Raw genomic sequence first — 17502 nt, 5'->3', positions numbered from 1 at the left:
AAACTTTAACTCCCAGCATGCATGGTCTGTCAGTGCATGCTGGGAGGTATAGTTTTGCAACAGCTGGAGGCACACAGATTGAGAAACACTGAGTTAGGAAACAGACAATGTTTCCCAACCAGTGTGCCTTCAGTTGTTGCAAAACTACAACGCCGCAAATCGCCAATCTGAATTGATTGAGTCCTTGTCTCAGGACCCCCCCCCTCCCCCCCAGGGGTTTGCATGGGGTGCCTGCTGAATGATTTCAGCAGGCATTCCGGTCTGGCACCAGTTGATTTAAAAAAAATTTTTTCCAGCGGAGTACCCCTTTAATCTTTCTGAAGGTCCCCATACAAATGAGAACATGTATTGAAAAAACATATATTCTGCCAAATTGCAAAAGAAAACTTTGCTTTACTTACTCTATTTCTCTTCCAAACACCAATCCAAGCAAAGCTGACATTTCTACAGGTTCTAGTCATTAATATCCTTAGAAAGTTATTGGTTTTGCAGTTATGGATGGAGCTCAAACTTCCTCCTTTACAGCGGCAGATACGCTGTAAAAAATAAAACAAAAGAAAAAAGGAATTGTTTAGCGTAGGGAAGAAAGGGATTTACTGAGACCTGCTGTAATAATGTATGTAGCTGTGTATATACCGTATTTTTCGCCGTATAAGACGCACTTTTTCTTCCCCAAAACTGGGGGGGAAAAGTCGGTGCGTCTTATACGGCGAATACACCCCTATCGCGGCGGTCCCTGCGGCCATCAACGGCCGGGACCCGCGGCTAATACAGGACATCACCGATCGCGGTGATGCCCTGTATTAACCCTTCAGACGCGGCGATCAAAGCTGACCGCCGCATCTGAAGGGAAAGTAACACTAACCCGGCTGTTCAGTCAGGCTGTTCGGGACCGCCGCGATTTCAGCCTGACTGAATAGCCGGGTTAGTGCTTACAGGACACCGGGGGGGACCTTACCTGCCTCCTCGGTGTCTTCTCCGTTCAGGGATCCGCTGTATGGCCGGTGCTCTCCTTCCTCGTCATCACGTCGTCGCGTACGTGCGTCGGCGTGCGTAACGACGTGATGGCGGCGACAGAGAGCGCGGATACCCGGCCGGCAGCAGAGACGTTCCGGAGCGACGGGGACGCGGCGACAGCGATGGAGCGACATCCAGGGCAGCGGTGACGGGTCCGGAGCGGCGGGGACACGTGAGTATTACCATCTCCTGCAGTGGTCTTCAATCTGCGGACCTCCAGATGTTGCAAAACTACAACTTCCAGCATGCCCGGACAGCCAACGGCTGTCCGGGCATGCTGGGAGTTGTAGTTTTGCAACATCTGGAGGTCCTCAGATTGAAGATCACTATTGGGTTCAAAATCTTTATTTTTTTTTACATTTTGCCCCTAAAAATTGGGTGCGTCCTATAGGGCGAAAAATACGGTAGTTTTCTGTCTATGATTTTAACCCTTGCCGACTTAGCCAATTTTTGTTTTTTTGTTTTTGATCCTTCCTCCTCGTCTTCTGAGAGCCAAAACGTAATATTTTTTCATCTACAGAGCCATATGACCTTGACTTGTTTTTTTGCAGGACTTTGTAATGACACCTTTAACCCCTTCTTACCCCGTGAGTACGTTCCCTAAAATTTTTGTAAATGTATGTCATTGCATTGTTGGGTGCTTAGAGGTTGAGCATTGACAGCCAATTCTGTGGTGACCCAGTACAGAATATAGCATCCTGCCCACCATGTGTGGCAGATGTTGCCTTCAGTGTCCGTCTTGGACCCACACTACTCAGGACTCTGTATAATAATATAATATTATGCTATGCAGGGTCGGTTTTAGACTTAATGTGGCCCTGGGCAAAATTAAAAGTGGGGCCCCAAAAGCCAAACAAGTCAGTCACATTTAGTTAATTCAGGATGTAGCATACCAAGAGTGTTGCAAGTTTATTAACCTAAAAAGGACGCAGGGAGTACCTGTATGCCCTACGCCCGCTCCCCAGCTGTGACGCAGGCTCACGGACTGAACCCGCATCATAGCCGGGTTGTCCCGGCAGCTACCAGCCGCCAGGACCCATGTATAATGCTGTACCTCACCAATCGCGGTGATGCCCAGGATTAACCCCTTAGATGTGGCGATCAAAGTTGATCGCTATGTCTACCATGAAAGTAAAACCGTTCCCGGCAGCTCAGTCAGGCTGTTCGGGACTGCCGCGGTGAAATCGGCTGGATCAGCAGAGCGCCGATAACGCTGATTTATGTTATGGCATAGCATTGAACAGTGTATGCAATTAGAAGATTGCATGTAAAAGTCCACTATGGGGACAAAAAAAATGGGGTAAAAAAAAAAAAATTATAAATGTGATTTAACCCATTCCCTAATAAAAGTTTAAATCACCCCCCCCCTTTTCCCATAAAAAAATGTAAACAAAAATAAACATATGATGTATTGCCACATGCTTAAATGTCTGAACTATAAAATGTAATGTTAATTAAAGCGCACGGTCAATAACGTATATGTTATAAAATTCCAAAATACAAGATTGCGTATTTTGGTCATTTTGTATACCCTAAAAAAATGTATAAAAAGCGATCAAAAAGTCCAATCAAAACAAAAATGGTACAAAAAAAACTACAGACCACGGTGCAAAAAAATGAGCCCTCATATAACCCCATATACGGAAAAATAAAAAAAGCTATACGGGTCAGAATATGCCAATTTTTAACATACTAATTTTGGTGCATGTAGTTGTATTTATTTTAATTAGTATAATAAAATAAAACCTACAAAAATTGGGTATCCTTGTAACCATACGGACCTACAGAATAAATGTGTACTGCATTGAAACGGAAGCCGCTAAAAACTACAAAATGGCGTTAGTTTAAAAAAAAATTTTCACAAAAATAACTTATTTTTGGTTTTGTCATAGATTTTGTGGTGAAATGACTGATGTCATTACAAAGTAAAAGTGGTAGTGCATAAAACAAACCCTCGTATGGGTCTGTAGGTGGAAAAGTGAAAGCGTTATGGTTTTTAGAAGGTAAGGAGGAAAAAACGAAAGTGGAAAAACACTGAACGCTGAGTCCAGAAAGGGGTAAAAGATCAGGAGCACAAGCCACAAAGCGTATGTCCCTGTAGACACGCAATATTTGCTAGACACAAAGAATACCGCTATATTGTTCCTAAATAAAAACCACGATACATAGACCAATATTCTCACATACAGTAACATATAGTGGTAGATACCAGCTATACACTGGCACCCTGCAGACCGAAAAAGGCTGGGTTGACATATATCAGGTGTCCAGTATATTTTCCCTCTGGCATGCACTGGAGGGAAACTGATGCTTGAACTGATCCCCTTCATTTAATGTCTTAATTTTGACGCTGGATGGTTGGACATGCAGGAGAGAGAAGTTTGGATTACACCCCCTGAAATACACTACTGTGTGTGCATGTATATCAGAAAAAAAAATATATATATATATTAAATATATATATATATAGAAAAATATATATAAGCAGCACTCCACAGGTTGGCTTCAAGCAAAAGGTGAATTTATTCCATGATGTGAGAGACATATATATACAGTCATGCCCATAAATGTTAGCACCCCTGAAATTTTTAAAGTAAATGAAGTATTTCTCTCTGTTATTGGAAGGCGCCTTTTCCCAACAGCAATTTTAAGATCTCTTCACAGGTGTTCAATGGGATTTAGATCTGGACTCATTGCTGCCACTTCAGAACTCTCCAGCGCTTTGCTGTCATCCATTTCTGGGGGCTTTTTGATGTATGTTTGGGGTCATTGTCCATTGTCCAGCTGTTGCAAAACTACAACTCTCAGCATGCTGGGATTTGTAGTAGTCCAACAGCTGGAGGCACCCTGGTTGCGAAACACTGATATATACACATGCATACATAAATCAGTGTTTCCCAATCAGGATGCCCCCAGCTATTGCAAAACTACAAATCCCAGCATGCCCGAACAGACTATATCTCAATTGTTAGCGCCATGAGATTTTGACACCACTGCGATATTTGCTGCACTTGGGTTGGGCCTTAGGTAGGCCTAGTGACAGATAGTGACAGATGCACCACTTTATATAACATATATATATTTTTTTAAAACTATACTCACTCACACATATATCATACATGTGTATATACATACATGCATTACACATACAGCACACTATACACAAATACATGTAACAGATAAACTGTTTACATCACACATGTACATCTACACATTACATCTACTTTTTATTGAAAGCTGGCTGGGAGCATTAAATACTTCAGGAGCTGCTAAATATTCATGCCTCCTGGTGCCTACAGACTATCTTCCTCATTGACCGACAGGCAGCTAAACTATGCGACAGCAACAGGAGGAGGAGGAGACGGGGGAAGGAGGGGGGGGGGGGGGAGGGTGTGTGTTAAAGGAGCCTCTCTCTGCCAGCACTGTGTAAATTAACTCTGCAGTGAGGCTCAATCCTGGTTGCTGCTGGCTGCAGGGCTACACTGCTTCCCCCAGCTACAAAGACTCTAGCAGCCGCAGGGGGTCCTCTGGAGGACGGGGGCCCTGGGCAATTGCCCAGTTTCCCATGCCCTAACGCCGACCCTGATGCTGAGGATAATGTATTGGAATTTTCTGTGTACCTGTTCCTTTAAGCCTGTTAAACCCTGTTGTTAGGGGAGTGTGCATGGGGTGAACCATGTGACTTGTCAGCCCAATGGGGATCCACCAAATCTGCCCCATATATAGTGTGGTGGGAGTTCACAGTTCAGTGCAGTTGAGGTACAGTTTGGAGAAAGTCTGAAGCGAGTGTAAGCTTTTCTGAGGAGGCCTCAAGCTACAAGTCTAATCCAGCAACCACGCATCTGCTAAAGCATATCCCCTGCGCTCAGGTGAATGTCAAGTTACTCATTCTAGTCACTAAAGTCAGCTGGGGTTGCCATATAGCAAGTCAGTCATACACAGCACAATCAACTACAAGTCCCAGCAAGGCGATAAGCTTCCAAGGTTCAACCTGCACCTCCCTGCCTCAGTAAAGCCAGTTATCTGTAACCTTGTGTCGGAGTATTTATTGTCCCGTGCCTGGCCCAGGAGAAACTGGCTCAACCTCGGATGGTGTATAGGTTAACCGTGATCTGGCATCAGGATAGGTTAATTTGCATTACCCTCACCTGACACCACATTTCCCTTCGCAGCTGCCTAGACCAGTGGTCTCAAACTGTGGCCCTGGATAATACACATACATAGGGCAAAGATGTACTGACTGCACGCCAACTATATTAAATCTCAGCAAGTGAGTTGAAATTCAAGACCTAACTCACGATTTCATAGGAAAAATTCTTCCAGCTCTAATTCTTTTTTTCATTTTTCATATTGCACGTCGGCTTGTCTCGCAGGACCTTTATAACAGCATATTAGCAGCAGAAAATATCAGCATATTCTGTAGTTTCACCAGTCATGGCACAACGTTTCAGGGGCCGACCCCCTTATTCATGCGGGTCCGCCCCTTTTTTAAGGGAACTCAATTGTGTTGTCGTTACGTGGACTCAAACTGTGGCCTTCCAGATGTTGCAAAACTTCAACTCCCAGCATGCCCGGACAGCCATTGGCTGTCCGGGCATGCTGGGAGTTGATGTTTTGCAACATCTGGAGGGTCACAGTTTAAGACCACTGGCCTAGACTGGAGATTGAGCCAGTCTCTGCAGTTTAACCCTATAGATGGTTGATATCGATGCTGCATCTGTAGGATGACAGGTTGGGAGGTCTCCGCCTGTCACCCATCAGCAACCCTGCAATGTGATTGCAGGGTTGTAATGGTTACCACGGCAGCTAAAGGCCAGATGATGATATATCTGGATATATGGAAGCCAGTGAGGCCCCGCCACAGGCTCGGTCTCACAGGCTACCAATAACACTGACAAGTATAGTATACAACTGTACAAATGTATTGCTTGTATTACTTGTACTAATAAACAAGAATGGTATTTTTCCTGCATGGTTAATACTAGAGATGAGCGAACTTACAGTAAATTTGATTCGTCACGAACTTCTCGGCTCGGCAGTTGATGACTTTTCCTGCATAAATTAGTTCAGCTTTCCGGTGCTCCGGTGGGCTGGAAAAGGTGGATACAGTCCTAGGAGACTCTTTCCTAGGAATGTATCCACCTTTTCCAGCCCACCGGAGCACCTGAAGGCTGAACTAATTTATGCAGGAAAAGTCATCAACTGCCGAGCCGAGAAGTTCGTGACGAATCGAATTTACTGTAAGTTCGCTCATCTCTAGTTAATACCATAAAAAAAAATAAAAAAAAATAAAAGCAATGACATAATGTTTATTTATTTCTCACCTTCCCTCATAAATTTTTTTTAAATACAAAAACTGATTAGGAACCCCATAATATTAGTAATGAAAACTACAGCTCCATCAACCGTACATAGTGCTTGATTTACACTCTAATAAAAAGAAGTCTCCAAAAATTCTCATGGTTTTCTTTTATTTCTGAGGCCTGTATGCGAGTCAGGTAGGGCACTAAGGCCACACATGGGATATTTCTAAAAATTGCATTGGTATATCGGTTTATATCGTATATGATGTGACCAAATATCAGCAATTCTGGTGTTTTTTTTTTTTTTTGTTGAAGTCGTTCACTGTGCAAGATCAATGAGATTATGTATTTTAATTTCTTAAAGGAGAAATCTGGCAAAAATTAACTTATCCCCTACCCACAGGATAGAGGATAAGTAGCTGATGGGGAGGGGTCTGAGCTCTGGGACCCCCTGCGATCATCGAGATGGGACCCCGGTGCTCAGTGAGAAAAGCTGCACAAGCTCCATTCATTTCTTTGGGAGTACCGAAAAGACCCAAGTACAGCTCTCAGGCATCAACGGTGCTCTCATAGAAATGAATGGAGGGCGTGCTGTCTACTAATAGACCACATGCGGTCCTCACTGAGAGACCCGGGGTCCCATCCCGTAGATGGTGGTGGGGGAGGGGGGGATGGGGGGTCCCAGCGATCGGACCCCTGCGATCAGCAACTTATCCCCTATCCTGTGGTTTACTTTCACCGTTCTCTTTTAATGACCACCGATGCATCTTTTTATAGTGTTCATTAGGGGGCTAGCCCCCATTGTTTTCATTAATTTATTTTCAATAAAAGTAATTTTTTAGAGGTCCTGATAGTGATACAGATATAAAGAGACTAAACCGTTACATTTCATAATTTTTCAGTGCAATACTTCTGTAAAAGTGGCCTTAAAAAAGTTGTTGCTACTTCAGTAAAAAAAAGTTTTAGTGGGGTCTGGATGAGTTATGGTTGCAAGATTACTGGATATGGGTTACCGAGCCAAGGCTTTAAAGGGGTACTCCACTGGAAAACATTTTTTCTTAAATCAACTGGTGCCAGAAAGGTAAACAGATTTTTAGATTACTTCTATTTAAAAATCTTAATCCTTCCAGTACTTATCAGCTGCTGTATGCTCCAGAGGAAATTCTGTCCAGAGCAGGAGAAAATTCCCATAGCAAACCTATCTTGCTCCAGACAGTTCCTGACATGGACAGAGGTGTCAGCAGAGATCACTGTGGTCAGACAGAAAAGAAATTCAAAAAGAAAAGAACTTCCTGTGGACCATACAGCAAATGATAAATACTGGAAGGGTTAAGATTTTTAAATGGAAGTAATTTACAAATCTGTTTACCATTCTGGTGCCAGTTGATTAAAAAAAAGTTGTTTTCCAGTGGAGTACCCCTTAAAGTGTAGAATAAACCTAAGCGGCTCTCCTCTGACCGGCAGTATGATACACAGGCTCCAACTGTAACTACATCTGCTCCGGGTAGTTTAACCTCTCACATGCCATGGACAATTCATGAGGATCGTCTACACGCCTCTTACTTCCAGCATTAGCACCGGCATATCCCCGCCTCTGCTATTCTCAGCCCTGGTTCCCATGTCAGAAGGGGGTCTTGTGAAAGCCCCCAGGCTTGCCATGGGTGTCTGTGTACCTGGCCACATTGCCTGTTAGCCTTATGCTGACTAGCTGACTACACTGCACTAGTATACTAGTGTATTATATCAGTGATCTGGTGATCGTTGTCAGTCCCCTTCTGGGGCTAATAAAAAAAAAAAAGTTAAAATAAAACATACACAAAATATGATAACCTCCTCTCTCCCCCCCCCCCCCCCCAAAAAAAATAAAATCCTTTACAACCCTCTTATACATAAAAAAATAAAATCAAAATACACATATTTGGTATCGTCACCTCCATAATGACCTGAACAATAACATTTGCTGTTTGTCTATCTGCCTCCCAATAAACGAAAAAGAAAAAGTCACATGTATTTTAAAATTGTACCAATAAAAACTACAGCTGCCATAATGACCAATCAGCACACTGGGATCATGTTGCAGGGGTGCCAGTTGGATACCAAACAGGAACATTACCTGTCATTGAGCTTGTTAAAGCTGCAATTGCTATAACTGGTGGCGGTCATTGACAGTAAGTTTTGGTTACTGATAGCAGCAGGCAGCCATTATCTATTACCTTCTCAGCTTGCTTCATAGCCTGTTAGGCAGGGCTCCAGTCCTACAGGAATGCATGGGAACTGAGTTCCTGCACTTTTTCCACAGCAGAAACATCATTAGCCATTAGCAAGAGTCCTGTAGGAGCAGCCGTTGAGTGGAAATCTGTGGCGAGTTCCTACACTTTTTTCCCCAGGACTTGACCCCTGCTGTTAGGACAGAGCTTGCATACATGTACAGTAATCTGCACCAAGGAGTTGTGAAGACATCATATATTTGTAGACAACCAGTTTATAGAATAGAAGCTCAGAGCTGCCATACCAGACACAGTGTTTCCCAATAAAAAAGAGATTTCATTTTTTTTTTCATATAAAATTTTCTGCAAAAGCTAGAAGCTGTCAAAAAACTGAACCATAACCCCCCCCCCCTCCCAATTAAAACCATTTTTTTTGTTTTCAATGAGTGAAAACAGGGCTTCCTTATCAAGGCAAGGGCTTTAAGATATGCCCCACATGTTCCAGTAAAATGCCTAATGCTGGTCCTGAGCCAACAATGATATGTTGTGTGGCTGAGAGAGAAGGATTCGCCTCCACCGGCTGATCATGTGCTAAAAGAACTTTTGAAACATGTTAAAAACTATACAGTCCCATTGACATAATTTATATCACCAATCCAATAACCTAATATGTAACATTTAAAAAGATGACACATTGGTGACAATAAAGGATGTGTGTAAACTTTATTCATTTACTGTTACGGCCTCCGATGCCAATTTTATCTGGCATAAAGGGGTACTCCGCTGCTCAGCATTTGGAACAAACTTCCAAACGCTTCAGCCGGCGCCGGGAGCTCGTGACGTCATAACCCTGTGACGTCATGAAGGGCGGGGCTATGACGCCACAAGCTCCCGATGCCAGCTCTAGCATTCGGAACAGTTTGTTCCAAAGGCTGAGCAGCGGAGTACAACTTTAACTTCATCTGAGCACTATTGAAGGTCAGGCACCAATTGACACGTTGCCATTTGATACATTACCATTCTAGAGTACATTAACAATTAAATGTTGCTATATGAGCATCATGTTTACCTACACATAACAATTAAAGGCTTTATATTGGACATATGAACATACCTGAGCTCTAAAGAAGCGCGTAGGTCTTAGGAAAACATGGTAAGTACCGCATGTATCTTTATTAATACAGAGATCACCCTCTGTTTTTTCAGTGAAATCTGGCTCAATATGATCAATTTCTTGACTCAGAGACAAGTCTTTTTCATCAGTCTTCTCATCCTCTTCGTCGTAGGCATCATCAAACGCCTCATCTAATTTCTCATCTTCATCATTGACCGCTTTAATTAACTCATCAGAGTTTTCCAGAGCAAAGTCTCCTGGGAAATATATTAATAATAACAACAACAATATATATCTTCTACTGTAGGCTCAGTTGTCCCTTATTTTTTAGTTATGCTTTTGCTATTCTATCAGGTTTCCTTCCTGACACATTGTCAGGAGTCACAGATGGATCTAGATGTTGACAGAAACTTCAGCAATCATTAAAGGGAAACTATTAGCAGTGTCACCCACCCTAACCTGTTAATACAGGAATGTAGTGCAGGTGACACTGATTATAATGATACTTACCTACCCCCTATCCATGGTCCAGTTCATCTGTTATCTTCTTTAATCCGGCAGCAGGCTTGTTGCATGACAGGAGCACACTGACGTCACCGCTGCTGCTTCTCCGCTGGGTCTAGCTGTGAGCAGGCTTGGGGGAGCAGCAGCAGTGACGTTGGCATGCTCCTAAAGCTCCCCCTGTGCACCGATCCTGCTGGCGGAATAGGAAGCGGGACAGACGAACAGGACCATGGATGGGGCATAGGTAAGTATTATTATAATCAGTATCACCTGCCCTACCTGCCTGTACCAACAGGTTAGTCCGGGTTGACACCGAAGATGGTTTCATTTTAAAGAGCAAATTCAGACACAACTGAAATTAGTCTTTTTCAGTTGTCTTCTGGAGTCAGGATAGAAAGTGTCAGTATATGTTAATGACACAAAGCTTTGTAAGATACTTAAAGGGGTACTCCGCTGCTCAGCGTTTGGAACAAAATGTTCCGAAAGCTTAGAGACGGCACTGGGAGCTTGTGATGCCATAGTCCCGCCCCCGCCCCCTCATGACACCTGCCCCCTCAATGCAAGTCTATGGGAGGGGGCAAGACAGCTTGTAACATCATCGCCCCACCCCCTCATGATTTAACACCCCGCCCCCTCAATGCAAGTCTATGAGAGGGGGCGTGACAGCTGTCATGCCCTCTCCCATAGACTTGCATTGAGGGGGCGGGGCGTGACATCATGAGGGGGCAAGGCAATGATGTCACAAGCTCCCGGCGCCGGCTCTAAGCGTTCGGAACATTTTGTTCCAAACGCGGAGCAGCGGAGTACCCCTTTAAAGCATACCTGTGGTTTCAAAAGATTTTTAAAAAGCTGCATGTCAGTCAGCAACTGCAAAAGCAAACGGATAAAAATAATAAAAAAAAAACTAAATATAATAAATATAATACTGCCCCTCCATAAACTCTTTTCAGGCTCCACACTGAAAAGTATCTAGACCTGGAGAGTATTCAAAGATGGCTACATAGCTAATTGACTAATCGTAATTTAATCTTTATATGTGTAAAAAAGCTAGCCAGATTTGAACTGGATGGACATGTACCCTTAACTATGTATCATTAGTGCCCCAAAAAGTATTCTAGTATTCTAACATGTCAGTCTAAGACATGTAAGACATTTATAACATTTAGTGTTAACTAAACCAAATACATTTCCGTCCCAGTATTAACTGCTACAATAACTGCTTAAAAAGCTAACAAAATTGATCATAATGTGTATAAGAATTGTATCAACATCAGTGATCACTTATGTTCTATTAAAGAGTACCTATCACCATCTAAACTTTCCCTAATCCCCCTCCCCATCTGTCCCTGACCCAGGCTAACTCTATCCCTACATTTATTTTGCTTTAAAAACCCCTAAAAATACCTCTTTTCTATGCTCTCCAGTAGATCAATTCATTGCACAGTAAACAGGAGGTTGTCATAGCAAAGCAAGTCCTGGAAAGAGCAAGATAGCAGTGCATATATAATTAGCCATGTGGAAAGTGGACAGAGGGGAGAGAAACTGAGAAAAAGAGAAGAGGAAAAGTATCCTCACTGTTTGCTCCCTGAGTGCTGAGCTGAGTGCTCCCCCTCCCCCTGCCTATCTCACTGACAGGCTGGGAGCTGCACAGAGCAGATTTCAGACTGGCTCACTGAGTCCAAAATGCTTGCTGACAGGATTGCTAGGGAGACCAGTAGTGGCGAAGTTTTTAAAGTAAAAAAAAAAACATGAAAGAAGGAATTTTTTTTAAATAAAAGCAATTAAAAAGTTATTCAGTAGGGCTTTATCTTAAATATATAAAAAGTTTATTTCATGAGAGGTACACTTTAACTCACCCGATTCTTGAGCAAAGGCGGCTCCCACCAAAAGCAGCAGTAGAAGTCTCAGCATGTCTGCTAGGTGTATTCTCACACTTCTGGGGGTCTTCTGTGGTTATGCTCTGCTGTTTCAAATCTTCTCTTTTATAATTGTATTTTAGGAACTTGAAAGCCCATGTGCAATAGCCCATGAAGCCGATAAGAAATGGTGCAAAATCAGATGAAACCAACCTAACTTATTACCTAAGCGCAACGGTCAGAATGGTCGTGTTGACTCATATGTTTAATCGTTATTTGAAAAACTTGATAGATAAATGTTTTAATAATTTTTCAGCAATGATATAATGAATTATCAAAATAATACATTTAAAGAGGTAGCAACCTAAAACTTTTCAGACATTAATTATGTTCATAATTGTTCAGATTGTCAAAGATCACCCTCATATACTATTATTGACATGCAAATATGTTATTTCTGCTAGACTATATACAAAATGTGCGATTTCTTGCATAATAACAAGCGTAACAAAGAATGCTTAGAGAATTTTAAATTGTTTTCTTCTTTTTATTAAACATTTTTACACTTCATAAATAAAATACAACCATTATGGATGCATATAGTCCATCTGTCATCCGTGTTTGTTGTTTGCTAACCCCTTAGATGCCTGCTGAAGTTATTCAGCAGGCATCCTGTGACAACGCCTGGGGGGTCTTGAGACCCCCCCTCCCCCATGTTGGTGATCGCTGCAGATCGAAGGTGAATTCACACCGGCGATCTGCGGCGATTCCAGTCATACGGGTCACTTGTGACCCGATGACCCAGAATTAGAAGGTGATCGGCGGTGTACTATACACGGCCAATCACCTCCTCTTGCTATGGGGAGGTGGCGATGATGTCCCCTCTCAAGATGAGCTGCTATTGGTCAGACAATCCGACCAATAGCTGCTGGCAGAGGAGGGGTTAATGTCCCCTTCTATCAGCTCTGCCAGCCCACCGAGCTCAGTCAGCGGGCAGAGCTGAGAGAAGGAGCCAGGGACACCCCCCCCCCCCCCCCCCCTCTGATCACATCAGAAAAAGTGGCCTCCTGCCACTCTTAGTGCAGCGTAAGTTTGTCTGTTAAGTAAAAAAAAATCCCCCCCGACTCCCTAATAGGTCCTCAATGGTCCACCGCACATTTTGCAGTGTGACCCGAGCCCTATTTGGGGCTTTAGGGAACTGCATTTGGCCACCTTTTTTTTTTTTTTTTTTTGGCCACAGCGTTTTATTTTATTTTTTTTATAACGGTGTGGGATATTTTATCACACACCGTTATATAGAGTTTGCACCAAACACACACACACTTGCCCACACAGACGATTCGTTTTTGGCTAGGCCCAATGGATGGCACGCCATCAATGCTGCTGAAATGAGGACATTTTGGGGCCTCTTGCTTCATATGGGCCTAGTCAAAAAACCCAGTATCAGGCAGCGCTGGAGTGGGGACATCCTCTACCAGACCCCACTCTACGGTTCATGGCCATACGGAAATGCCTGTGTTACGCTGATAATGCAGCATGTCCCCCACAAAGTGATCCTGTCTATGACCGGCTTTACAAAGGGTGTCCGGTCATAGATAACTTTGGGGCCAAATTTTGAGAGGCCTACGTACCCCTCAGGGACCTCTCGGTAGATGAGTCTTTTATCAGTTTTAAGGGGAGACTCATCTTCCGCCAGTATATTCCCTCGAAGCGGGCACGGTATGGCGTGAAACTCTACAAACTTTGCGAGAGTACCTCTGGGTACACTTACAAGTTTAGAGTATGAGGGACGGGATTCCGGTATTGAATCCCCAGAATATCCCCCCACTCTGGGTGTTAGCTGGAAACTCGTGTGGAACCTTGTGCACCCACTGCTGGATAAGGTATACCACATGTATGTCGACATACCAGCATCCCTCTGTTCACATTCCTCACCGCCAGATCCGCTTGTCGGACCGTGCGGAAGAAACAGAGAGGCCTCCCCTTAAATTTTATCCAGACACCTATGCCCAGGGTGAGTCCTGTGCCCTCACCTGTCCCTGTGCGAGGTACCACAACACCGGTCCTCAAGCCCGATTGTATTCTGGACTACAATCAGTTGATCTTTCTGATCAAGTCCTCAAGCCATACATCACCATGCGGAAAACACGGGTATGGTACAAAAAAGTTGTGGTCTACTTGGTACAGGTTGCCATGTACAACTCTTTTTGTACTGTCCCAGTTCACTGGCAACACAGGGACATTCATCCAGTTCCAAGAAGAAGTACTAAGAGCCCTGATCTTTGGTGACCAGGAGGTGAGCCAGGCTGGACTTCCCAAGAAACTGGAGTTAAAGGTGCCAGGATCGTCCCAGGCCAGCACTTTCCAGGTGAGGTCCCCCACACTAAAAAGAAGGGACGATCCCAGAAAAAAATGCAGAGTGTCATCATAAGGTTTTTCTTTTATGTTGTCTCAAATGTGCAGTGCTCTCTCCACCTGAGTGGGTGCGCATTTGAGGCAACAGGTTAGGGACGGCCACTCACATCACATTCCCAGAATGATGATTCAGAGCATAGGGTTTTTAGTTTTAGCTAAGTTCTGGGTCATCATTCTGGGAACATAATTGACATATCAGTAGTAAAATTGCATTTTTCATTCACCCCCCCCCCCCCATAGTACACTTCATCCATTCCTGGAACATAAATTTAGGGGACACCCGTTCAATGTCCAGTCCTCCCCTATACACCTAGACCTGTCTGTAATAGGGTCATATGTGGGTGTTCCTTCCTTTTATTTTCTGCTGAATGTATGTAACCGTCAGCTACTGATATGTCATAGGCCCAGTGGCGTTGCTAGGGATGGTGTCACCCGGTGCGGTAGAAAATGGTGTCACCCCATACCTTCCCCCCCTCACAGTAAGTTTTTAGCCTGTTGTGACAGACACCACTGGTGTAGCGCATTGTGAGAAATTCCTGTGTAATAATCAGATATACCAGTTGCCACAGAATAGGAAAGTGTTAAAGAAATTTTCACCATTTAAATATACAGCTCCCAGAATTACTTAAAGGGGTACTCCACTGGAAAACATTTTCTTTTATATCAACTGGTGCCAGAAAGTTAAACAGATTTTTAAATTACTTCTATTTAAAATCTTAATCCTTACAGTACTTATAAGCTGTTGTATTCTCCACAGAAAGTTGTGTAGTTCTTTCCAGTCTGTCCACAGTGCTCTGTCTGTCCATGTTAGGAACTGTACAGAGCAATATAGGTTTGCTATGGGGATTTGCTCCTACTATGGACAGTTCTTGATATGGACAGAGGTGTCAGCACAGAGCACTGTGGTCAGACAGAAAATAAATTAAAAAAGAAAAGAACTTCCTGTGAATCAACTAATAAGTACTGGAAGTATTAAGATTTTTAAGTAGAATTAACTTATAAGTCTGTTTAACTTTGTTAAACAGATATAATTGACATATCAGTAGTAAAATTGCATTTTTCATTCACCCCCCCCCCCCATAGTACACTTCATCCATTCCTGGAACATAAATTTAGGGGACACCCGTTCAATGTCCAGTCCTCCCCTATACACCTAGACCTGTCTGTAATAGGGTCATATGTGGGTGTTCCTTCCTTTTATTTTCTGCTGAATGTATGTAACCGTCAGCTACTGATATGTCATAGGCCCAGTGGCGTTGCTAGGGATGGTGTCACCCGGTGCGGTAGAAAATGGTGTCACCCCATACCTTCCCCCCCCCCACAGTAAGTTTTTAGCCTGTTGTGACAGACACCACTGGTGTAGCGCATTGTGAGAAATTCCTGTGTAATAATCAGATATACCAGTTGCCACAGAATAGGAAAGTGTTAAAGAAATTTTCACCATTTAAATATACAGCTCCCAGAATTACTTAAAGGGGTACTCCACTGGAAAACATTTTCTTTTATATCAACTGGTGCCAGAAAGTTAAACAGATTTTTAAATTACTTCTATTTAAAATCTTAATCCTTACAGTACTTATAAGCTGTTGTATTCTCCACAGAAAGTTGTGTAGTTCTTTCCAGTCTGTCCACAGTGCTCTGTCTGTCCATGTTAGGAACTGTACAGAGCAATATAGGTTTGCTATGGGGATTTGCTCCTACTATGGACAGTTCTTGACATGGACAGAGGTGTCAGCACAGAGCACTGTGGTCAGACAGAAAATAAATTAAAAAAGAAAAGAAATTCCTGTGAATCAACTAATAAGTACTGGAAGTATTAAGATTTTTAAGTAGAATTAACTTATAAGTCTGTTTAACTTTGTAGCACCAGTTGATTAAAAAAAAATTTTCTGTGCAAGATGGGGTTTTCACCCAACCCAACAGGAACCTCATGATAAAAGTCCTTATCTACCTAGAGAATGGTCGGTAGCTAAGCAGAAAATGGGTTAAAATTGGAATTAAGAGAGTATAAACCGATAGATGAAGTATTAGTGAAAATTCTTTCCCCCCCCCCCCCTTTTTTTTTTTCTTTTTTTAAAGTAGATAGAGGAAAAGATTAATGGAATTAAAGCAGAGAGTCATTGCCCATAGATGTTATCCTTTTTTGGCAGTTTTCTGATTTGCCGCTCGTTCTCTAAGGTGGAAAAAAAGATAGATATGTGTAGCTGTTATTAGTTGTCTTTCCCTCCACCACTAAGCCGGTATAGCTGACACAGGAGTATGGCAGAAGGTGTAAGCCATACTCTCCACCAAGCGTTCTTCGGGACGCCATTTGTTAATTTAGTATGTTTTGTGAAATGTCCAGGGAATAAAATTATTTCAAGGGACATAAGGGTTGTTTTGAATTGTATGTTTGTTTATGACTGCCTCTCCTTCCCCCCACCCAGAGTCACCCATAGGGAGTCCACGCCAAAAAAGAAAGATAGAAAAGAAGTACATCAGGTATGGCATTGCGGGTGGTATCTTTGAACTGTAAAGGATTGAATTCCCCGATCAAGAGATCTAAGGTATGGAGCGAGGCGGTAGAACTTAAAGCAGACATAATGTGCTTACAAGAGACACATTTAGCAATAAAAGATACTTTTAGGTTGAACCACAAAATGTTCCCTGTAATTTATCAGGCCCCAGCACCGAGTAAAAAAGGAGGGGTGGCACTAATTATCAGTAAGTCGATACAACTAATAGACCCAGTGGTAGATATCGATAAGGAAGGAAGATATGTGTCCCTCAGGTGCAGGATCGGAGGGATCTACTATGTATTTATTGGATTATATGCTCCAAATCGTAATCAAAACCGATTTTTGAATATGGTTCTTCGCAGAACTCCTTTTTCAGTTAGCGATAGAGTTGTGATTATGGGGGACTTTAACCAAACCATTTGGCCCTCAGTAGACTCATCATCTTGTTACGCCGAGCGCTCCGGGTCCCCGCTCCTCCCCGGAGCGCTCGCTACACTCCTCTCACTGCAGCGCTCCGGTCGGTTCCACGGACCCGGGGCGCTGCGATACCGCCTCTGGCCGGGATGCGATTCGCGATGCGGGTAGCGC

The 17502-nt window shown here is 43.2% G+C and overlaps 1 protein-coding gene across 2 annotated transcripts in view; it reads right to left on the bottom strand.

Moving 5' to 3' along the window:
• The window catches only part of LOC130282867 (bone marrow proteoglycan-like), a 68924-nt gene that overhangs the window by 7142 nt on the left and 44280 nt on the right, over positions 1 to 17502 (bottom strand). For both annotated transcript variants that reach the window (XM_056531746.1, XM_056531745.1), the window contains exons 2-4: positions 12002 to 12147; positions 9642 to 9898; positions 402 to 536 (exon numbers count right to left, since the gene is read on the bottom strand). In XM_056531746.1, the coding sequence (XP_056387721.1) occupies positions 402 to 536; positions 9642 to 9898; positions 12002 to 12056 (447 nt within the window). In that variant the 5' untranslated portion in view covers positions 12057 to 12147. The remainder of the gene's footprint in view (positions 1 to 401; positions 537 to 9641; positions 9899 to 12001; positions 12148 to 17502) is intronic.

The sequence above is a fragment of the Hyla sarda genome, chromosome 7 (genome assembly GCF_029499605.1).
Source record: "Hyla sarda isolate aHylSar1 chromosome 7, aHylSar1.hap1, whole genome shotgun sequence".
Taxonomy (NCBI): domain Eukaryota; kingdom Metazoa; phylum Chordata; class Amphibia; order Anura; family Hylidae; genus Hyla; species Hyla sarda.
Note: the sequence above shows the minus strand (reverse complement) of the source record. Positions and strands in the feature narration are given on the sequence as shown.